At 44.2% G+C, this 24,997-nt stretch overlaps 1 protein-coding gene across 3 annotated transcripts in view; it reads right to left on the bottom strand.

Annotated features, from left to right (window-relative positions):
* LOC135058947 (low-density lipoprotein receptor class A domain-containing protein 1-like) overlaps positions 1-24,997 on the bottom strand; it is an 84,568-nt gene that overhangs the window by 36,289 nt on the left and 23,282 nt on the right. For 2 of the 3 annotated variants that reach the window (XM_063963873.1, XM_063963875.1), the window contains exons 2-4: positions 10,209-10,282; positions 8,461-8,530; positions 6,709-6,828 (exon numbers count right to left, since the gene is read on the bottom strand). In XM_063963873.1, coding sequence (XP_063819943.1) covers positions 6,709-6,828; positions 8,461-8,530; positions 10,209-10,241 — 223 coding nt within the window. In that variant the 5' untranslated portion in view covers positions 10,242-10,282. Of the gene's footprint in view, positions 1-6,708; positions 6,829-8,460; positions 8,531-10,208; positions 10,300-24,997 lie in introns of all 3 variants that reach the window. The other variant, XM_063963874.1, reaches the window with a different exon arrangement.

Genomic DNA, 24,997 nt, shown 5'->3' with positions numbered 1-24,997 from the left:
GGGGAGAAGCGCAGAACCTGGCCTTTGACCGACTGAAGGAAAGTCTCACGGAAGCTCCGGTGTTGGGGTACGCAGATTTTGAGAAGCCCTTCGTTCTATACACGGATGGGAGTCTGCAGGGGTTGGGCGCGGTCTTGGCTCAGGTTCAGGATGGGCAGGAGCGGGTGATTGCTTACGGCAGTCGTAGCCTGCGAGAGACCGAAAGGAACCCAGACAACTACAGTTCCTTCAAGTTGGAATTGCTGGCAGTGGTGTGGGCCGTGACCGAGAAATTTGCGGAGTACTTGACCGCCGCTCACGTGGATATTTTTACGGATAACAACCCCTTGGCGTACCTGGAGACCGCCAAGTTAGGTGCCTTGGAGCAACGGTGGGTGGCCAGGTTGGCCAAGTTCTCCTACAAGATTCGCTATCGATCGGGGAAGAGTAATACCAACGCGGATGCCCTGTCTCGCTTTCCAGTGGAAACCCCCGGACCTGGTGGGGAAGAAGATGACTGCGGAGAAGAAATGCCGGATCTCACTCGTGTGCGACAGCCCGTGGGCGGAGAGTTGTGTCGACAGAACGCCCAGACTGCCTTACTTAGGTACACGGAGACGGACTGGGCACAGGAACAGCAGGCCGACGAAGGTTTGGACCTCATTCGACAGTGGACCCATATGCCATCTCGCCGGGAGCAGGATGGGCTGACCGGGTTCTGTAGGAAGGTGGTGCGTCGTTGGGACCAATTGCGGGTCTGCGCTGGTACCCTGCGGAGACAATGCTACTTGGAACAGGAAATGCGTACTGTTGAGCAGGTGGTCGTGCCAGAAGCCCGGGTGCGGTCAGTGGTGGAAGAAGCGCACGAGCAGGGGGCCCATTTGGGACCCTATAAAACATACCATTGGTTGAGATGCCAATATTTCGCCCCCCGGCTGCAAGCGGTCGTGGACCAGGTATGTCGCGAGTGCAGGAGGTGTGCGGTAGTTAAGCCGCAGGAACAGCATGTGCCCATCCAGACGATCCGGACCAGTCGGCCGCTGGAAATGCTGATGATCGACTACGTGTTGATCGGGGAGTCAGTAAGTGGACACCAGTATGCCCTGGTAATGACTGACCACTTCACTAAATTCACGGTAGTGGTCCCCACCCGAAACCAGACTGCGGAGTCAGCAACACGAGCTATCGTCGAACATTTCATTCGGCAGTACGGTTGTCCCGAGCGGATCCATTCGGATCAAGGGGCCTGTTTCCAGGGGCAGCTGATGGAACGCCTCTGCCAGCTTTATGGCGTTCAAAAGTCCCGCACAACACCTTACCACCCACAGGGGAATGGCGCCTGCGAGAGATTTAACCGGACTCTGCTGCAGATGCTCCGCGTGTTGGAGCGAGCTGAGAAGCAGCGATGGCCCGAACATGTTCAGGAACTGGTCTGGACTTATAACAACAGAGTTCATCACACCACAGGATTTTCCCCTTTTTTTTTGTTGTTCGGTCGACCAGGACGGGAGGCACACGACTTACAACTGTCCGGGACTGAGGAGGGAACGCCCCTCGCCCCTGCCGAATGGGTCGAGGACCATCGCCTACGGCTGAAGGCGGCACACGAGTTGGCTGGGAGGCTGATCGCAGACCACCAGCATCCACCTGTGAGGTCCCACGAGCCTGGGTCGCTGGCCGTGGGCCAGCGAGTGTTGGTGCGAGAGGTTCGCCCAGGGGGGAAACTGTCAGAACGGTGGGAAGTTACCCCATACCTTGTTCGCCGTCGCTTGGCCCCAGGTGGGCCAGTGTATCAAGTGGAGTCCACTGATGGGACGGGACGCCTGCGCACGTTACATCGGAGTAAACTGCGACCTTGTCCGTTCCTGGATCCGGTGAGCGGGGCTGAGTCCCCTGTAGCGGAGGATGGGGCTGAGTCCCCTGTAGCGGAGGACGGGGTGGGGGCCCCTGCCTGGGAAGCTCCGGCCCCTCTGTCGGACGAGGAATGGTGGTCGCCGGTCGAGGAGAATCAGCCGGAGGAGGCATCGGAGCCTCAACCCCCAGCCGATGTAGTTGCCTCCCCCATACCAAGACGCTCTCTGCGTTCAAATAGGGGCGTCCCGGGCCCTCGCTACGCGGATCCGAACTTTGTATGGTCGGATTCTTGCTTTGTGGGGACCACAAAGGACAAAGGGGGGGGAAATGTGAAGGGGATTGCCCCCTTCTCCCCACCGCCGCGGCGGGCGGCGGAGCGACGGGCAGGTCCCAGTCTGGAGGGGCTTGCATCCGAAAGGATTCAAGCCCCTCCAATCACAGCGGCGCATTTCAAACGGCGCGCCAAGCGCGAGCCAATCAGGGCTCGCGCCTTGGCCACCAATCAGAGCTTGCCGCGGCGAGCCAATCGGGGCTCGCCGCGTCATAGCTCCGCCCGCTCCCAGCGCCATATAAGAGGCGCTGCGGAGCGGGAGCAGTCAGTCGGGCGGCGGACGGCGACGGAAGAAGAGCTCCAGTGGAAGACAGCGGGTCCGGCGGCGGCAGAGCAGCGGAAGAAGACGTCGGCGGAGCGGAAGAAGACATCGGCGGAGCGAGAGAAGACGTCGGCGGAGCCGAACAGGAAGACAGAAGACGGCGACCAGCGGCGGGAGTCCGGCGGAGAGTGCTGCAGCGTGTGGAGAGCAAAAGAGCTAACGAAGCTCCCCGCTGCAGCCTCTCCCTCCGTGACAGGTAGGCGGCCCTGGGCCACCACCACATATATTTAGCTCCACACTAGACCACCAGGGACAGGCGCTAGGCCTGCAGGTGTATCCAGGCCCCTCGGCCTGTGCCCATGGTAGGCAGGCCTTTGGCCTGAGCCCTCCTCCAGGCCTCCGGCCTGCGCTCTCCCTCCAGGCCTCCTGCCTGCGCTCTCCCTCCAGGCCTCCTTCCTGCGCTCTCCCTCCAGGCCTCCTGCCTGCGCTCTCCCTCCAGGCCTCCTGCCTGCGCTCTCCGGCCTGCGCCCCTCCTTCGGGCCTCCGGCCTGCGCCCCTCCTCCGGGCCTCCGGCCTGCGCCCCTCCTCCAGGCCTCCTGCCTGCGCCCCTCCGGCTGGAAGTGTGCTGTGCGGCAGTTCTCTAGGGATCCGTGGCCGGTGTTAGGAGCCGACTGGCTCCACGCGGTGTATGGTCCAGGGGATTGGAAGTGTGGAGTAACGTTCCCGTCCCACACGTCACCATCCCCCGGCCGTCGGGAGTGGACCACCGTCTGCTCCAGACCCCGTCCCTCATTGCGAGCCAAAGGCAGCGGCCAGTGCCCAACATCTGGAAGGTAGGACTGGTTAGTCGGGGTATACTGTTGGGCCGGGGAATTGTTCCACTGACTTGCCGGGTAGTGAACGTGATTAATTAGTCCGATCTCTGTTTGATTGGGATAGAACCAGTAGTCTCCGTTGTTTAAAGTAGTTTGTTTAGGCAGGCGTAGTTGGCTGTATCGTTGTTAGCCGTAGTGTAGCCTGCAGGTAGGGAGGCTGTTCTTCTTGCCCCAACAGGAGCGGAGAGGTGCGACAATCAAGGTGACCCGCAAGTTGGAAGTGAGTATCACCCTGTGCCTGTCTGTCTGTCATCATCCCTGTATACCGGTCGGGGGGGTTTGCTCGCGGACGTGAGGACCCCCTCTCACCACACAACGTGCGAGAGTGCGAGTGTGTGAGAACTGGGTAGCTGAGGCCTATTGGCCAGTGATGACCTTCCGCCCAGCCGGTGAAGGTCGCGGCTACCCCTGACGTGCCCCGTACTCTAGAAGGAGGTCGGGGTGCACGTCTCAACCGGTATATCCCCTTCTTTTCAGATCCCCCGTCGTCCGCGGTGAGGTGGTGTTCGCGCTGGTGAGTGGTCCGGAGAGCGGAGTCCCTGCCGCGTCGGGGTACCGTCTGTGGCGAACGTTGCACAGGTGGGTGGAGTGACGACACCTGCACAGCAGCAGGCATTACATCCTCGTTTAGGCCTGTCACACAGGTAACAGGACTGGAATAGCAGAATGGGCTATACAGGTAATGGGGCTGAAATAGCTGCATAAATTAGCAATGCATGTAAACAAAGAATAGATAGTGTCAGTGATTCAAAAAGTAGAATGATTATCAGTAAATGGGCAGTTGTCGGTACTTAGGCAGAAGCCAGCTGAATCCAGCAAGTCAAAGAGGGCAGTGTCCAGTAACAAACACTAAAGCTAGATCATACTTGCCTACCTGACCCTCTCCATGAGGGAGAAATTGCTCTGTTCCTGGACTTTCCTGGTAATGTATGATTGCCATCACCTGTGGTGAAACACCTTTCTTATCAATTAACTAGCTCACCACAGGTGATGGCAATCATACATTACCAGGAAAGTCCAGGAACAGAGCATTTTCTCCCTCATGGAGAGGGTCAGGTAGGCAAGTATGAGCTAGGTACACACTATACCACAGGTTCTCAAACTCGGTCCTCAGGACCCCACACAGTGCATGATTTGCAGGTAACCCAGCAGGTGCACAGGTGTATTAATTACTCACTGACACATTGTAAAAGGTCCACAGGTGGAGCTAATTATTTCACTGGTGATTCTGTGAGGAGACCTACAAAACATGCACTGTGTGGGGTCCTGAGGGCCGAGTTTGAGAACCACTGCACTATACAATTATCTGGCATATAATCTACCAAATCTAGCTGGTTGGAATTAAAATCTGGTAATGGATGAGAGCAAATGAGAATCGACCATTTGCTCCCAAACACAGGAAAACTAACAAAACCTGTCGTTCATACAAATTGGTTAAACACAAATTTAACCAACTTGGATGAAAGACTGTTTTTGTCCATTTTGCAGTTTTTGGGAGCAAATGGTCGATTGCCATTTGCGCTAATCCATTACCGGATTTTCATTCCACCCAGCTAAATCTGGCAGATTATCTGCCATATAATTGTATAGTGCAGGCCTAGCCAACCTGTGGCTCTCCAGCTGTTGTAAAACTACAAGTCCCATCATGCTTTGCCACAGTTTTGCTATTAGGGAAGGCTAAAACTGTGGAAGGGCATACTGGGATGTGTAGTTTCACAACATCTGGAGAGCCACAGGTTGGCCAGGCCTGGTATAGTGTGTACCACTGCTAAATTCAGGTATCCAAGAAATCAGTAAGAAAACTCAGCAGCAGGTTAAAAGGATTGTAGTGCTAGCAACTAACTATAACTTTGCAAGGGTGTGGATCCTTGGATTGACAGTAACTAGGTCGACCACTATTGGTCGACAGTGACTAGGTCGACACCTGAAATAAGTCAACACGGTCATTAGTTCGACATGGAAAAGGTCAACATGATATATTTTTTTTAAAAATTGGTGTCGTTTTCTTTGTAAAGTTAATGGGAACCCCAATTAGTGCACCATGTCCCCTTGCACGGCGAGTGAGCTTCGGGCAAGGTGCCTCACTCTGCTACCACTGCGCTCGGCACACGTTACTATTCCCAATCGTAGTCCACGTGGATCATAAAGTATGAAAAAGTTCAAAAAATGAAAATGTGAAAAGGGTGTGTCGACCTTTGCCATGTCGACCGAAAGACTGGATACCACATTTTCAAAGCAGTGATATCGATCAAGCATGATCAGGGGCAGATGGTGAATGATAAGCACAGACTGAGCATGATTTACAAAATCAGACAACAGAACAGAAAGACAGAAAGATATAACTGAAGATAGTTTCTCTGGTTTTACAAGCATACCTCCCAACATGACCCTCTCCAGGAGGGACAGAATGCGCTGCTTCTGGACTTTTCTCTTAATTTATGATTGCCATCACCTGTGCTAAAACACTTTCCTTATCCATGAACCTGTTCAAAACAGGTGCCGGCAATCATAAATTAAGAGGTAAGTCCAGACGCAAAGCATTGTGTCCCTCCTGGAGAGTGTCATGTTGGGAGATATGCTTACAAGGATGGGATCGTGAAACACTATATGTCAGGTCATCTTTCTGGTAGGTCATGCTGGATCTTGTTGTTCTAAAATAACTGAAGAGGTTTAGGTAGGCTTCCCAAACTATAGCTTTAAAGCGGGACACTCAGGAATTACACAAGTTCTGTGACTGGCTGACTTCAAGCCTACGTTTCACCTGGTTTTAATCAGCCACGGAACTGATGTAATTCATGAGTATAAAGGGATAGTATTGTAAGCCTAGGTTTAGGTAACATATCATCAGTTTATGGCAAATAATGACACTGTTGATCTTCGATTAAAAAGGAATAACAATTTACATAATAACACTTGACTGCCTTTCTCAGGTAAATATAAACCATATACAGGTTGAGTCTCCCTTATCCAAAATGCTTGGGACCAGAGGTATTTTGGATATCGGATTTTTCCGTATTTTGGAATAATTGCATACCATAATGAGATATCATGGTGATGGGACCTAAATCTAAGCACAGAATTCATTTATGTTACATATACACCTTATACACACAGCCTGAAGGTAATTTTAGCCAATATTTTTTATAACTTTGTGCATTAAACAAAGTGTGTCTACATTCACACAATTCATTTATGTTCCATATACACCTTATACACACAGCCTGAAGGTCATTTAATACAATATTTTTAATAACTTTGTGTATTAAACAAAGTTTGTGTACATTGAGCCATCAAAAAACAAAGGTTTCACTATCTCACTCCCATTTAAAAAAGTCCGTATTTCGGAATATTCCGTATTTCGGAATATTTGGATATGGGATACTCAACCTGTATTAAAGGAATCTTACCTTTATTTTCTGGAATTCCATAGATGACTCCTAAAGAGATAAAGGCTGAGATGGCTCCCAGGGTGAGAAGGACTATGCCAGTGATGCAGAAACATCTCCTTTGGAAGCAGCAATTGCAATCTGGAAAAATAAACAGATAAACCCATCCTTTTACTAGGTAAACATTTGCATTTTGCCACAATGTAGATAATTGCTAGGCCCTTCCTATAACATGGTGATCAATTTTGGAGGTCGTATCGCCAGAAGGATATAATAAATAAGAGATGTGCAAAAATGGGCTCCTAAAACGGTGTGTGTTCTACATCACATAACCTACTGCCACAAAAGACTAAAGAACTTGATTATGTACAGCTTGGAACAAAGGAGGGAAGGGTCCAAACAAGTATACAGAGGATCAGAAGTATTAGAATATGAGAATATTAGAATATGAAGACAGGCACTAAAAATAAAGGGTTGCAGATTTGGGTTATTTCACCTTTTTACTTCTCATTCTGCACATTTTTCCCCTAAGAGAAGCAGTAAAAGGATACCTCCCAACATGACCCTCTCTACAAGGGACACAATGCTCTGCTTCTGGACTTTTCTCTAAATTTATGATTGCCGGCACATGTTTTGAATAGGTTAAGAAAGGTGTTTCAGCACAGGTGATGGCAGTCGCAAATTAAGAGGGAAGTCCAGGAGCAGAGCATTCTGTCCCTACTGGAGAGGGTCATGTTGGGAAGTTTGGTAAAAGCCAACATGCTAGAGGAATTTGGACATGCCTCCGTAAAACATAATACTATCCTAATGTAAAATATTGTTAAGGATCAAAAAAGGAGTCTCAAAAAAATGAGTTTTTAGGGAAGAAACTCCATGTGTCTATATTACTAGATAACACCACAACATGACTATGAAATAGGGATCGGGTAAAAACGGATCAGCTTCCTACAGCAATCTCTGCCATTCTGGAGTTTGTAGTGGGTGTCCCTGTCCAGGGGGTCCAGTTGGGTGTCTGTGACAGCTGTCACCATGAAGATGGGGTGGGAGATATTACAGCCTCCCCGTATGGTCCGGGCCATTCGAGTTTTTACCCCATCTCCCTCTCTGGTTCCCCCAATGGCAGCGGTCACAGAAAACCACCCACCAAAAAGGGGATGGATGAGGATGCGCACTACAAGCTCCAGAGTGGCAGAGGTCGCTGCAGAAAGCTGGTTCGGCATTCTGGGATCCAGACCATTTCCGTTTTTTACCCAATCCCTATTAAATACTAGTAAAATGACCCAGCATATGCCTTGGTCTGCCCACTGCACCTCCCCTTCTTGCCCTTTTACGCTGTCGTGTCCTGCCTACCTCTGTCCACTGCTCCGCTCTATCCCATCCCCAGCTCATCCCGCTCTTTGTTCACTGCTCAATCCCACTCCACCACCCACACTGTCCACACTGTCCTGCTCCGCCCCCAGCTCTGTCATGCCTAAGGTCTGTCAGGTTGCTCTGGCAGTGTGAGATGTCTGAGGGGCGGTGGCTCTTGATCTGTCTTCCACTGTTTCATGGATGTAGGAGATGGGAGTCACGGGACAGAACTTAGAGGATTATGCTATAGATCAGAAGTCCCTCTATACTGCCCACACACTGATGATTAGATCTGTATACATTCAGTATCCTCACACATGGTAGGATTATTTTCACACATTTAATTTTGCAGTGAGACAGAAAGATCAGATCATGAGATACACCAGCAGTGAATATATGACATACATGGCTCTAATGTTTCACCTTTTTCATTCTGAAATGCCACAGATCTTCTAGAGTCCCAATCTGTTGAATCTGAGAAAGTATCGTAATCCTGTTGAACATGTAGAGAAAATCACATTTACAGAGGTAAAGTACAACGCGTCACGTTGCTATTTAATTGTCAAAGTCTATCATTTATATTCTTCAGTGGTCCAAAATTGTCCATTATTTTCTCTAAATCACAGGTTCACAAACTCAGTCCTCAGTACCCCACACAGCTCATGTTTCCCAGGTCACCTGCAGATTTTTTAAATGTGACAGTTGGTGATACACAGTGCCAGGTGACATAATTGGAAGGTGATAAGGCACCAACCAATCATTACGGGTTTGAAAAATGACAGGAGCTGATTGGTTGGTGCGTTATCACCTTCTGCTTATCACTTCTTTATCACTTCTCCAGGCTTAATGGTATCCGGACTCTGGGTCGACACCACTTAGGTCGACACCCATTGGTCGACAGTGAATAGGTTGACACTAGAAATAGGTCGACATGAACAAGGTCGACATGCAAAAGGGTCAACAAGAGTTTTTCCCATTTGTTTTTTACTTATATATAATTTTTTTTACTTTTTCATACTTTACAATCCACGTGGATACGATTGGGAATAGTAACCTGTGCTGAGCACAGCGGTAGCAAAGCGAGGCACCTTTGCGAGCCATGCGAGGGGACACAGCGCACTAATTGGGGTTCCTGGTCACTTTACAAAGAAAACAACACCAAAAAATATGAAAAACTCATGTCGACCTTTTTTCATGTTGACCTAATGGCGGTGTCGACCAATAGGTGTCACCCTAATGGGTGTCGACCTAGACACTGTCGACCCTGAGTCCCATACCCGGCTTAATACATCTGTCCCAATGGTTGCTGAATTTGGCTAATTTAACCAAATTGATCAATCAACATCAGCAGTCTGTACTGTACACCATGAAACAAAACATTATTACTTTCATCATTAGATTTATTTATTATTATTATTATTATACATGTTTTTTTGATAGAAAACTCCAAATTAAGGGTCATAATTTATAAACGAGTGATATTCCTGTTATCACTCGTTATGAATGATAAATGGTGCTGCAGCCAATCAGCTCCTGTCATTTTTCAAATACATAACAGAACCTGATTGGCTGGAGCACCATTTATCATTTGTAAGGAGTGATAGTAGGAATATCACTCGTTGATAAATCTGCCCATAAGAATGTAACTACAAGAAAATAGGTATTATGTAATTGATTCTCTACATTTTCTGTATTCAAAAGCCTCTTCTATTCTTCTATTTACCAGACCAGGAATGATGTCCTCACTTCCAGTAACCAACCCACTTTCACATGTATTATTTCTATGCATCATCTGTAGGGATCAAAATCCCAGCAGTTGGGATACCAACCGTCAGAAGACCGACAGCGGGATCCTGATAGTCAGAATTCTGACGGATCCCGGAGGTAAGTACGGGGGGGTTAGGGTTAGGCGCTAGGGGAATGGTTAGGGTTAGGCTGCGGCGGTGTGGAAGGTCAGGGCTAGGCTATGGGAGGGGACGGTTAGGGTTAGCCTGCAGGAGGAGGAATATAGGGCTGCGGGAGGGGTGGGTTAGGCTTCCGATAAAAATGCTTACCGGGATCCGTCAAGATTATGCTGTCACTCTTCTGACTGTCAGGAGCCTGACTGCCGGTATTTCATACCCAAGCCATCTGTACAAGTCAGGGGATCTGATAGTAAGTGTGTGTCTCACCTGGTATGCTGGGTACACCCTATTTGATGCCATCACATTGCTGGTCCCAAGCTGACAGTCCGGTAGAGCAGTTGCTGAAAATAAATGAATACTGGTATCTCTGATTATGTATTTTCATTAGGTCACCAATTTTTTTTTATTTTTTTTTATAAGACTTATCCAGGCCACAATGGAAAAATAAACAGTACATTGTATCCCTACAAATAACATATCTGACTGGAGATATTATATTCATTGTGAAAGCTGTTGAGAAATAGTTGTGGTCAGGTAAGCTTGTATCAAATTCACAAGAAGTGTTTTATAGTGGCACCAATTAATCATGATTAGCTTTTCTGATCGCTGACATCTACATGGAAATATACACTCTCCCACAAGTATGGGCATATGCAGGGCAAATTACCGTAATGGTATGTCACAAATATGGGCATATGCAAGGTAAATTACCGTAATGGTATGTCACAAGTATGGGCATATGCAGGGCAAATTACTGTAATGGTATGGGCATATGCAGGGCAAATTACCGTAATGGTATGTCACAAGTATGGGCATATGCAGGGTAAATTACTGTAATGGTATGTCACAAATATGGGCATATGCAGGGTAAATTACCGTAATGGTATGTCACAAGTATGGGCATATGCAGGGCAAATTACCGTAATGGTATGTCACAAGTATGGGCACATGCAGGGTAAATTACCGTAATGGTATGTCACAAGTGTGGGCATATGCAGGGTAAATTACCGTAATGGTATGTCACAAATATGGGCATATGCAGGGTAAATTACCGTAATGGTATGTCACAAGTATGGGCATATGCAGGGTAAATTACCGTAATGGTATGTCACAAGTATGGGCATATGCAGGGTAAATTACCGTAATGGTATGTCACAAGTATGGGCATATGCAGGGTAAATTACTGTAATGGTATGTCACAAAATCACAGTCAGTCCTGTTTATTCAACTAATGTCAGTGAAGTGTAAAAGTAATAAAACCTTTTCTTGGGAAGCAGTTAAAATGCCGCTGAGCGGGATCCCGGCGGACAAAATACCGATGCCTCAATCCCGCGCGGCGGCCAGAATCTCGACGTTCATATGCCGACATAGGTGGGATTCTCTGCGTCAAAATACCGAAGCAGAGAATCCCGATTGTCCCCTAAGCAGAAAGCGCGAGCATCCTGCCACGGGGTGGGGAGTGCTAGGTTTAGGTACTATTAGGGGGGTTAGGGTGTAGGGACAAAAAGGTTAGAGTTAGTTACTGGGGAGCTGGGGTTAGGGTTAGGCACCTAGAAGGGGAGGTTAGGGTTAGGCACCAATCGGGGAGGGTTAGGTTTATGGAGCGGGGAAGGGAGAGTTAGGGTTAGGCACCAATTGGGGAGGGTTAGGTTAAGGCAGTGGGGAAGGGACGGTTAGGCACCAAGTGGGGAGGGTTAGGGTTAGGCAGCGTGGAAGGGAGAGTTAGGGTTAGGCACCAAGCGGGGAGGGTTAGGGTAGGGGACAGGGGAAGTTAAGTGTGCAAACTATTGGCCTGTTGGGATTATAAAGGACGAGATGCCAATGTCGGTGTCCTGACCATCGGCACCCCATCCATCGGCTTTACATACTGAACCCCTTTTCTTAACCCGATAGGGGGATGCTGCACTTTTCTGACCATGGTATTGCTAGACACTTTTAATTGCTGAATAAATGTTTATTTATGCACTGGGCACTTTCAAGGGCTGCGGTATAAATGTCCATACTGACAATATCGTCATTTATCATTTTAACACCAAATGTCGCTATGTTCAGAATGTCCACATACACTGAAAAGGGCCATTTGAAGGTATAGGAACATTGGGCACCTCTAAAACTTCTTACAGAGTGAGCTGCCGCACACTACATGTACCTGCTAGGCAGCATTCTCTACTTGCCTCCAAGCCTATAGTCAAACAGTGAATGGCTGTCAGCATACTGACTGGTGGATGGCATGAGCTATGCACCAATCAGAGTACTGACAGCCATTCACTGTATAGAAGCATGCGGAGAGATGATGCAGGACCGCAGGAAGGGCTAGTTATGATTTTTTTTCTTAAAATATTTTCCATGAATGGGTGGGTACATTGCTTTGCCCAGAGCCTACAATGCTGTTAAGACGATCCTGCTGTATAACATGTCAACATGTTTATTACGTCGACATTACTTTTTTTTTAGCCTAAACCTAACTTCAGTTGCCATCTAACCCTAATCCTAACCTTAATTGCATCCTAACTCTGTCCCTAACCCTAACTGCAGTCTAACCCTAATTATAATTTCAGGTGTCAACATTCTGATCATGTTGATTTATTAAATGTCGATATTCTGAACATGTTAACATTCAGATCATATCAATATTATGATGTCAACATTCTAAATGTTGACATCATGACTACATCCCTTTTCTGCTCTGGAACCAGGTCTATGGACGTAGCAGAGTCATACGCATCTCGTGTGGAACTGGGTTGTAATGATGCGTTCTTATGTAGGCTGTCCAGTAAGGATGTGTCACTGCAGCTAAGGGCTATGCAGAGTTGTGCGCATGCCTCAATATGCCTGTTTTCAAACATATCTATGCAGTAAGGATAGGGCTGGTGCTAGTGTGCACTCCTATTGATGACAGCTATGTAATCAAGCATCTGGATAGGAGCAGTCCAGACAAATAAATGCGTACAATATATGTATATACTGTAGGCTAAAATATGCCTCCATGGGTTTCTGTGTGCAATATTGGATTTGTACTTCTACACACATTCCTGATTTATAATCCGATTTCAATTTTCTATTTGTATATTGTATTGTATTTATATAATTTCTTGTATTTAGCCCACCTCGCTTTAAAAGCAACTTAGTTTGCATTTTCCTCCACTGCACCACATTAATAAGTTTCAATTTAAAAAAGCCATATGCATATTACAAGGAATATATTTTATAATTACTCTTATCTTGTTACTAGAGATGTGCGGCGGACACTTTTCAGATTTTGGTTTTGGATCTGGATCTCCGTTCGTGTTTTGGATCTGGATTGGTTTTGCTCTAGATCTTTTTTTTTTCTAAAATCACAGAATGTAGGGGTATTTTTGATCCTACAGTATATTTAAACTCCATAACATTAATTTCCACTCATTTCAAGTCTATTCTGAGCACCGAGCACCTCACAATATTGTTTTAGACCAAAGGGTTGCACAGAGGTAGCTGCATGACTAAACTAAGCGACACAAGTGGGCGGCACAAACACCTGGCCCATCTAGGAGTGGCAGATAGGATGGCAGTTTTAAAAACTAGGCCCCAAAGAGCACATAATGCAAATAAAAAAATATGTTGTTTAAATAGGGCATGCACAGTTTAATAAACACCATCATTTCAGCGACAGGTGGTCCCCCTGGAAAAAGCTCGCCAAGTTCTCCGAATCATAGCTAGCTACAAACATACCATCTCCATATTTGATGACTTTTCACATTATGAGAAGAGGCAAGAGGCAGAGGACAGTGTTAAGAAGGTGATTAATATTAGAGAGGCACACGCAATCAGGAACAACACACAGGCGTTCACCTCCACTCCTATATTGGTGTGGAACAGAAAGGACTTTAACCAAGCAAATATATAATTTCCACATTACTGGACAAACTGAAAAAATAAGGGGCCAAAGCCTCCAAATTTGTACCCCCTTCTCCATTTCGGGGATTAAGATAATCTCGGATTTAATGCTGGGATGCAAATAAACTGGTGCATACCACAGGATCAAGATTGGATATTTTCACAGCTCCCAGTTACACGCATGTGAGCATACCTGTGTGTCCCAGTAACACGCATGTGAGCATACCTGTGTGTCTTGTTTATTTTATTTGTATTTTATTTTCAAATAAAGCAGCCCCTTATATGTTTTTAGCAGCCCCTCGTGAGCCCCCATAGCAGCCCCGGATCAGGCAGGACTGTGCAGTGATTTTTTTGTTATTGAGCCCCTGCCCTAGTGGAGCTTACCACTCTACAGTCAAAACTCATTTCATACTATAAGTAGGACTGTGGAAAGAAGCATTGCTAACCTGTGCCAACAGCATGCCTCAGCCTGACAAGCCAGACATCTTCCTGGCTGTAAGCCACCATGAGACTCCATACTGGGCCTTATTCAGTAACTGTGCCTCACAGGAGCTCCTGGCCCATCTAGTGCTGCAGTGCAATGGAAAGTTGATGCAATGCAAGATCACTGAAACTCTGTTCTTCCAACACCGCAAGGTCTTGCCCTTACATTGTACAATTATTAAAGGAGAAAACATTTCTAAAATAAAGGAAAGAACCCTGTACAACAAATGCACATCTTGTAAATAATCCCAAAATGTGGAACATTAATAATAAATCAAAATTAAGGTTGACTAATTGGAGCCATTCATTTGAGTTCCTAACATGAAATAATTGAGAAGAACCTCTCTCTAATACTGGGTACATAGTGCACACTAGAAGATGTAAATGAGCAGGTTCAGACAGGACACCCCCTGGAATTATATGGCAGACATATAGACATAGGTGTGTTTGGAAAATTTAGTTTTCTCCGGCAGTTGCGCTGGATTATGATTTTGTCTCTTCTGAGTCTGACTGACTTTGGCCACAAATGTGGTCTCATTGGAAAACACTTCGTCAAAATTGCAAGTTCCATTTCCACCTTTGTGGCTATATGTTTAACAAATCTGGTTGTGATGTTGAAGCTTGTTTCATATTCTGCCCTAGGCTTTAATTTAAACCTAGGATCAGGTACAGCAGCACCCCTGTAATTATACGGAAGCGCCTCTGAACTTATACAGCAGATAGGCAGCATCCCTGGAGAAGTACACAGCACAGCAGACAGGCAACAGCATCCCTGGACTTAAACAGCAGTGGGGCAGCACCCCATGACTGATAGGGCAGAGGAGCAGCACCCCATATAGGGCAGCACCCCTGGAATGATGTGGCAGACAAAGAAAAGATGTGCAAAATGGAATTGTCCTTGGGCCCTCCCACCCACACTTATGTTTTATAAACAGGACATGCACACTTTAACAAACCAGTTATTTCAGCGACTGGGTCTGCCACACGACTGTGGCTGAAATTATTGGTTTGTTTACATAACTGTAATGTCAGCGTCGGCAGCTGTCTGTGTTCAAACTAAGCAACCATTGAAATGCTCCGTTGGGTGCCATCTAGGGGGTGCCGGCAAGCAAAACACTTGAATTCCCCCCATAATGGTGAAGAACAGTGTTTGCCTTTTATTATATTATAGGATAGTTGTGTGAGATGCCATATGCTCCACCGAGCCGAACAATAGGGAAAACAGAAAATACCTAAAACAGGAACAATACAAAATAAAGGCAGATATAGAAGCAAAGGGTAGGGAGCTTATGAGAAAGCTGATGTTATAATTGTAAGAGGGATGAAAATGTTTACTAGCCATATGTAAAGGCTATCTGTTCATGCACAGCAAATATATAGGACAAATTATAGTAACTTTCTCCACCTGCACAGTCCTAGTGTGTGATGATTTCTCCATAGTGGGGTAGTACTGTACCTAATATATGTGAATTAATGCCAGGACAGAGTAGTAACCAGCAGTAATCACTCCCGTTGGAAACCTCCACCACCATCACAGTTAGTATGGTATAAAAAAAAATTAGGATTTTAATTTCCTACCGGTAAATCCTTTTCTCGTAGTCCATAGAGGATACTGCGGATTCATTTAGTACCATGGGGTATAGACTGGTCCACTAGGAGCCATGGGCACTTTAAGAATTTGATAGTGTGGGCTGGCTCCTGCCTCTATGCCCCTCCTACCAGACTCAGTCTAGGAAACTGTGCCTGAGGAGACGGACATACTTTGCGAAAAGGATATAAAAGGATAGTGGTGAGATTCCGAACCAGCACACACAAACAAGAGGAAAGCCATGCTAACCAAACTTGGAACAGCAACTGCTGAACCAAACAATAATACTTAACCAAGTAACAGTGCAGGATGAATGAAGCACTGGGCGGGCGCCCAGTATCCTCTACAGACTACGGGAAAAGGATTTACTGGTAGGTAATTAAAATCCTATTTTCTCTTACATCCTAGAGGATACTGGGGATCCATTTAGTACCATGGGGAAGTACCAAAGCTCCCAAACCGTGTGGGAGAGTGCTGAGGGTCCTGTAGAACTGATTGACCAAACTGAAGGTCCTCAGAGGCCAAGGTATCGAACTTGCAAAACTTTGCAAACGTGTTCGAACCTGACCAAGTAGCTGCTCGGCAGAGCTGTAAAGCCGAGATACCCCGGGCAGCCACCCAAGAAGAACCCACCGACCTAGTAGAGTGGGCCTGTACAGATTTTGGAACCACCAATCCTGCAGAGGAATAAGCATGCTGGATAGTGAGCCTGATCCAGCGTGCAATAGACTGCTTTGAAGCAGGACACCGAATCTTATTAGGATTGTAACGAACAAACAGCGAGTCCGATTTCCTGTGACAAGCCATTCTCTTCACATACATCTTCAAAGCCCTCACAGCATCCAAAGACTTTGAAGCGTCAGTTGCAACCGGAACCACAATTGGTTGGCTGATGTGAAACTCCGACACCACCTTAAGTAGAAATTGCTGACGAGTCCTGAGTTCAGCTGTCTTCATGGAAGATGTGAATGCCAAATTGTTTCCTTGAAAATATTTAAAATGCCCGCTCTAATATATATTATAAACGCCTGCACCTCTTATTACCATGTGCCATAAATGTGCGCTATACATAGCAAAACACTGCATCCCATAAGAGAAAACAATACACCCAGACTTTATCTGAGTTCCAAAGCTCATTGATGTATATATTTGTTATTAAAAGGATATGGATTCAATATATTACAATGTACAGTATACACATAATTACATGATTACAATTTATACAGTAAACAGTTAATACATACAGTTACAGGCCAGCATACAATACCATTATCTTTCTCATATAAATTTGTCTCTCCATACCTCTCTCTCTCTCTCTGTAAAATCATGCAGGCACTCCATCATCGCCTGGGACAAAAACAGCAACTGCCTCCTGTGTGATCAGCAATGTGTTATCTAGTTTTTGGGGGAGGGGACTTTCTCATTCATGATGAGTCACTAGTCTATTTGTATATGCTCCACAGGTTCAGCCTTGAAGACATCCAAAGGGGCTGGCCTGAGTTTCCTGTCCATTGTACTAATAAGAGTGATTTTTAGCTTTCACACATTTAATCATAACTATTTGTTGCAATGTCCTACAACTTAATAACAAGTATCAAATGCATCTACACATTAATCTGGTTGCTTTAATAGTAAATATGACAGGTGTATCTTGCTTCGTTCAAATAATACACATACATGACATTATTTCATTATATAATTTTAAATCATCATGATGTCTGGCGCTTGATGATATTATAATTATGTACTGTATGAAATAAGTGTCGAATCCATCTCTGTGGCATGTCCGTGTAAATGCATGTGTTACCATATATTGCTGTGCTCGCTGCGCGTATTTGCAAGTATAGCGACTTATATGTGTGTAGAGTTTGTATGTTTTTTCTATGTAATATTTTTTTGACTTCGACAGTCCACCCTTTGGCAGTAAACAATAACTGCCATCAATTATTAACATAAGAAAAAAATATTTCATACAATAATCGGTGACCTAGACACAAGTATGTATTCATTTCGCAAATCAGACACTTGACTATATTTGGGGAAGACAGGGAGGAGGACGAGACATCCTCTATATGCACTCGGCGGTCACGGGACCACTGATTGGGTGTGGGACAACATTCAACCTATAGAGTATGCTGGGACAGTGCTTTGGCCTATAATGTCTGATTTGCGACGAACATTTCACACATACATGTACCTACGTCTTTGTACACTGATGTTTGGATTCGATTGAGGTTCTGCTGGGTAGATGAAGAAGACACAAACAAATCGTGAAAGTGACATATAAAATTTTCATGATCTACATATTCCTATCGTTTTCTGAACATTGTTTCCATTTCTGGAACGTATGCTAGGTCTGTTTAATAATTGAACATGGGTTATAAGTAGTGTCCTTCCTAAATAACATAAACCTTCGGAGTTCGGGGAGAGACACTCATAAACCTTTCTTCCACATATATTAATGAGCTCTTTATCTGCAATGTGTGAATAGCCATTGTCTGATTGTTCCTGATTACCTCCGTACTCCATAACTACTAGACTTTTGATTTTTCTCTGATTTTAACAAACTGATTGGCTAATCCTGGGATCCTATAAGGAAATCACTCCTTCCTCCAGAACCAGTTCCAGTCCCACACTCGACTCCTCATAAAAAAACCTCGCAAAAATAGATTATCCTGCTAAAAAAATGTTTGTCAGCGGGAAAGAGAGAAAAGAGAAATAGAACAAAACAACTCTTGTTCATAACAAATCAATTACAATGACTGGTCTTTCTGCAATCCTTTAGTACACTCAGGTAGTGTTCAACAGTGCCGCCTCTCAGTCTTCACGGAACAGAGTCTCTGGTCAGACTTTTGCGATCTCACTCCATTTACGAGTTCCTTCCAGACTACCGACTTTCCTGCAATGGGAATCGTGGACCCAAGTCTCTCTCTCGGCTACTTTCACTGGGATAGTGCTGTCAACAAAACTTGGTATGGTCCTTCCCACCTGTCTATTAGGCAACCTGAGCGTAAGAACAATCACACAGTCTCTTGGTTCACAATCAAGACAGTTAGTATTTGGCATACCAGCAATCAACAGTTTCAAGTTCTTTTTCAAGTTCTCAAATGCTGGCTCATCTCAATAAGGTACTGTACTGTCACCTCATTGGTGTATTTCTGATCATTGTGCCGATCAATCATGACATGAGGTTGTCTTCCAAAAACAACCCAAATAAAAGACAAAAACAAATTTCGAAGAGGGTGATTCGTTGAGTGAAGATCTGGGAGTGGTTCCGATGGTACATAATACTAGTGGCAGTATCTATGATCACAATAGTACAATTTCAAGCTTTGCTCCTACTTCTAGGGGTACCATTATCTACACACAAATTTCTGCGCAATTTTTCTTTGTGGTAAACACAGCAGTATCCGTGGCGGCAGGAAATGCCTCTACCCAGTTTGAGAAAACATCAGTGCACACCAATACATAACAATAATTCCTAAAGGGTGTTAACTGTACGAAGTCGATTTGTATTTCCTGAAAAGATCCGTCTGCAGGAGGGATATGGGATGGCTCTGTTGGTATTGCTTTACCAATATTCTTCCTCAAGCAAGCAAGACAGGTCATTGCTCTCTTACCTGCATGAGAATAGAATCCTGGCGCACACCAGTAGGCTCTCATCAGCCTGCACATACCCTCTTTGCCTAGATGAGTCAGACCGTGTGCCACCTCAGCTAGACTTGGAAGGTATGCTCTGGGGGCTACTGGCTTACTGTGTCCACCTGTCCACAGTCCTGAGGACTCCTGGCCATACCCCTTTGTCCTCCAGACTGCCTTTTCCTGTAGGGAACACAATTTTTTCATTTTAATTTACTATCGTGTGTTTGCAATGTAGAGTACCATGAGCATAACGCAAAAAAGAAAAGAAAAAAGAAACATCTCTAGAGGAGAGAAGGAAGAAGAAAATGAAAAAGAAAATGTCAGGTTTGCCATTCACCAACAGGCATATCAGTGTCTATACAAAATTTCCCTTCACCAGTATTCCCATTTTCCACCCTTTGCGCATGACAAGGCACACTGCAGTAATACTGGTGTTATCGTGCTGTTGAGATATACTGGGTTTGGGCAGAACTCTGAAGGACCTAGGCATGTGGAGTTTGAACTGTAATTGGGTCCATGTATTGTACCACCCTGTGTGAATGCAAAAGATGAAGAGGAAACTGTAGAGAAACAGAATAGAGGTTGGTGACAGATGAGTTTGTAGAGGTTGGGCACTACGGGGAAGTGATTCTCTACTTGGTCTACTCCCCTTAAAAAAAAATTATGTGTTTATCGTATCGCTATTGGGACTATCCCAGCCATCAATCCAGTGTCCTGTCCATTCTAAGTTCATAGGGAACCCGGTATCTGTGAGATAATTTCCTCTACCTGGAATGGACATGCATCTAGAACAGTAGAATGCGACATTAGTCTTCGTGGGTGTCTAACATACTTTGTACTTCCTGAGCGGGAGCATAGTATATGTATATCATATCTAACAAAATTAAGTTAATCAGGGGCCATTTCTGCTAGGAAAAAGAAGCAAAAGTTTAGAGGCCCCATCTTAACCCCAGCAAGTTTTGTCAAAGGGTAATGTTGCATTTATTTTGTTCTTCCCATTAGCCGAATCTGTGTTTTCTATATGGCTTATGATTCCTTACTATATGTCCCTTGGTCCCGTCTATGTGTTTAATAATGTGGCTTGTGTTTTCTGTCTAGGGGATCTATATTGAATATGTGTCCTACTACTCCTACAATCTCTGGCAAAATGCCCTTCCCTCCTACAAGTGTAACATATTATTGACCATTAGGGATCTGGGGTTTGGACTGATGGGTCTTTCCTGTATGTGCCAGTATACTTACCGTCCTGTTGTTCTCTGCGCCTAGCACTATTCTTGTGATGTTCAATAGCACACTATCTAAGATTAGCTACTGTGACCCCTTTCCAATTTTGCAAAGAAGTCTGCACCCTGACACTCAATGCCTTATTGAGCCCGTCCATTTGCACAGAGACAGCCACCTCCCATTTGCCGAATTAGTGTTTACCAATGATCTTATCCAGATGGAGAGTTTTCTATTACTGCAAAAGACAAAAAAATAAAAGTTTAACAAGCTTCTAGGTCATGTGAAGTATTCATTCAATCCTTCTCATCCCGTATTAAGGGTCTGTACATGGTCCAACAAACATTTCCGATCTCATCTTGACTAGGGGCATTACTAGGAATGAATACTTCTTATATGGTAACTGAAAGAAATACCCAGGTGTTACCTTGTCTCTGTCCGCTTTCCTACTGGCAAATACTAATGTGCGGACAGGTTTTTCTCCATTTCTGACGTAACTTTCTTTATTTCTTTATTTATTTTTTTGTTTTACTATATATGTACACGAATGATACCATACTTACCTGTTCCACTGGTCTCAGCCACTTCCCCCACAGGCTACTGTTCTTCTTTTACCGGTTGGATACTGCTCTGGGTGCATGAGAAATGGCTGAAAACAATCAGGTCACCTTCTCCTCCTAAATAAAACTTCAACATTCATTAGTACATATGTAGGTTGCAGTCATATTTTTCATATTTTTATTATTTTCTATAGTTTGTATGCTGGCCGTAACTGCTTCCACATCTACATATGGCAGTGTACTTGCATTCTTTCTTTTTTTCTTCCTACTTGTTTATTGTTGCTACAAGTTCAAACAGTTCTTATATTTCCAGTCTTATATGACTTTGGTTAGACATACCACCTGCAATACCTTAGGATCAAACTCACCAACCCCTCTTGCTGCCACAGGTGTAAACACTTTGTATGTCTGACCCTTTGTTTTCTGGATTTTATCAGACATATTTTACTGCTTACATTCTGCAGTACCTCTGGTTCAAAGCTGCCCACCTTAGGGAATGGTACCCTATCTTTTTCAGTCATACGTACCCATTTGTCACAATCCTAAACTAACGTGAGTCAGCCGCCTCACGCCACCAAGCCTCCACTCACTTGGTGTACCGAACGACGGGATCCTGAATTCCGGGGTTTGAATCCACTCACTCCTACGTTCGCTCACTCAAATACACTTTGTTTTTCTGTACAGAAAATTTTAATTAATTCATATTGGCAGCTTTACCCCCAGAGGCAATACAGTTTAAACAAAAGTTTTATACTAATCTGCTTTAGAATCCGGGTAGTTTTGTGCTATTGTAGCCTGGCTACTGTCCCACCTTTGAACTAAACGACACTATTGTGTAATTTGTACTTAGCGCCCGCACTCTTACGCACTTTGCGTAAACCCCCGACCGTGCGTGTCTCTTACGTTGCGTGCGCAGTCCTGTACTTTGTCCGAGACACGTGTACAAAACCCTGCGTCCGCAATAAAACAAATCACACAGCTCTATAAATGTGAACAATACTAATTACTATTGCCCACTAGACACAACTTGTTCTGTATAAACTTTTATGCAGACCTGCGTTTGTGTCTTTACACTTACTTCCTTAAAATACTGTTATTTCAAATTTACCTATATAGCAACAAATGTATCCGATTTCACAGAGGTCTATAATGACTGCAATAATCTATAATTTAAATGATATGATTCAGATTGGATAGCTATCTTGCAGAACATACACTGATATAAATATACACATAATTATAATAATATTATATATATGTATCATTCACTAGCCTTCTATGTGACTCATTTACCCATTCAGTGCTTCTAATTTGAATATATAAGCTATTTGCTTTTCACTGCTAAGAAAAAGCAGTTACACAGGTTAATTTGCATTTCAATGGCTATCCTATAGCAAACAGAGAGTTAACTAAATCCTGGGAAAGAAGAAGAAAAAAAAAAGTATTTTTTTTTCTTTTCTTTTTTGTGTGCAATTTCTTACACCAAGCCAAGCATTTATCTCACCATTTACTCTCACTAGGCCTAATTGAAACTAATTGTAATTGACTATGGCATGGGTTAAATAAATGCATTGGTAACTCATAAATGGTGCTTGATGTGACCAAGGAAACTGATTGTTCTGAGCAGACTGAAAATTAGCTATTTAGAAAATGACCTTCCTAAAATGACCACTGCACCTCCCCCTTCCACAACCATGAGGTTTACACAAAATGGTGGACAGGCCATGTGGTTAGTCCAAAATGGAGGACAGACCATGCGGCTTCCTTTGTCACAAAGAAATCACACATTATACAAGCACCAGAAGTTATTTTAGGCCTGAGTTAAAAAAAACTATATCAAGGCTATGCAGCAACTTTTAAATGTACTTTTAACCAACTTAACAGATAAACAATCCAATCTGAATCAAACACAATATGACTTATTTGAACTTTGTTTTGCAACAATAAAAATACATTTTAGCATTTTAAATATTATGAGAAACGCATTGTCCCTTGAAATTTCATATCATTGGCTTACTGATATCACAACAATACACACGGATATGATTTTCTCAGTTTTACGATGCGTCCACCACAAGCTGATTGACCACAGCGTCACGTTTATAATGTACAGTGCATCATTAAGACCATGATATCGCGGACCAGCCCCCATCTGTGAATGCCAAATTGTTTCCTTAAAAATATTTAAAATGCCCGCTCTAATATATATTGTAAACGCCTGCACCTCTTAGAAACATAGAAACATAGAATTTGACGGCAGATAAGAACCACTTGGCCCATCTAGTCTGCCCCTTTTTTATTTTATCCTTTAGGCAATCTCAACCCTTTTTTAACCTTGATTCTTTGTAAGGATATTCATATGCCTGTCCCAAGCATGTTTAAATTGCCCTACAGTCTTAGCCTCTACCACCTCTGATGGGAGGCTATTCCACTTATCCACTACCCTTTCTGTGAAGTAATTTTTCCTTAAATTTCCCCTGAACCTCCCCCCCTCCAGTCTCAATGTATGCCCTCGAGTTCTAATACTTCTTTTCCTTTGAAGAATGTTTCCCTCCTGAACTTTGTTAAGACCCTTTATATATTTGAAAGTTTCTATCATGTCTCCCCTTTCCCTTCTCTCCTCCAAACAATATTACCTTATTACCATGTGCCATGAATGTGCGCTATACATAGCAAAACACTGCATTCCATAAGAGAAAATAATACACCCACACATTATCTGAGTTCCAAAGCTCATTGATGTATATATTTGTTATTAAAAGGATATGGATTCAATATATTACAATGTACAGTATACACATAATTACATGATTAAAATTTATACAGTAAGCAGTTAATACATACAGTTACAGTTACAGGCCAGCATACAATACCATTATCTTTCTCCTATAAATTCGTCTCTCCATATCACTCTCTCTCTCTGTAAAATCATGCAGGCACTCCATCATCATCTGGGACAAAAACAGCAACTGCCTCCTATGTGAGCAGCAATGTGTTATCTAGTTTTTGGGGGAGGGGACTTTCTCATTCATGATGAGTCACTAGTCTATTTGTATATGCTCCACAGGTTCAGCCTTGAAGACATCCAAAGGGGCTGGCCTGAGCTTCCTGTCCATTGTACTAATAAGAGTGATTTTTAGCTTTCATACATTTAATCATAACTATTTGTTGCAATGTCCTACAACTTAATAACAAGTATGAAATTAATCTACACATTAATCTGGTTGCTTTAATAGTAAATATGACAGGTGTATCTTGCTTCATTCAAATAATACACATACATGACATTACTTCATTATATAATTTTAAATCATCATGATGTCTGGCGCTTGATATTATTATAATTATGTACTGTATGAAATAAGTGTCGAATCCATCTCTGTGGCATGTCCGTGTAAATGCATGTGTTACCATATATTGCTGTGCTCGCTGCGCATATTTGCAAGTATAGTGACTTATATGTGTGTAGAGTTTGTATGTTTTTTTTCTATGTAATATTTTTTTGACTTCGACAAAGATTAAATAGGGACTCTTGTGAGACGACCCCAGTTACTACACACGTCTTGCAGAAGCCAAGGCCAACAGTGTGACTGTTTTCCACGTAAGATATTTTACGTCTACCTCCTGTAAAGGTCAAACCAGTCCGATTGGAGGAACTGCAGCACCAAATTGAGATCCCAAGGTGCCGT

The sequence above is a fragment of the Pseudophryne corroboree genome, chromosome 1 (genome assembly GCF_028390025.1).
Source record: "Pseudophryne corroboree isolate aPseCor3 chromosome 1, aPseCor3.hap2, whole genome shotgun sequence".
NCBI classification, from domain to species: domain Eukaryota; kingdom Metazoa; phylum Chordata; class Amphibia; order Anura; family Myobatrachidae; genus Pseudophryne; species Pseudophryne corroboree.
The sequence above is the reverse complement of the archived record's forward strand: the minus strand, read 5'-3'. Positions and strand labels throughout refer to the sequence as shown.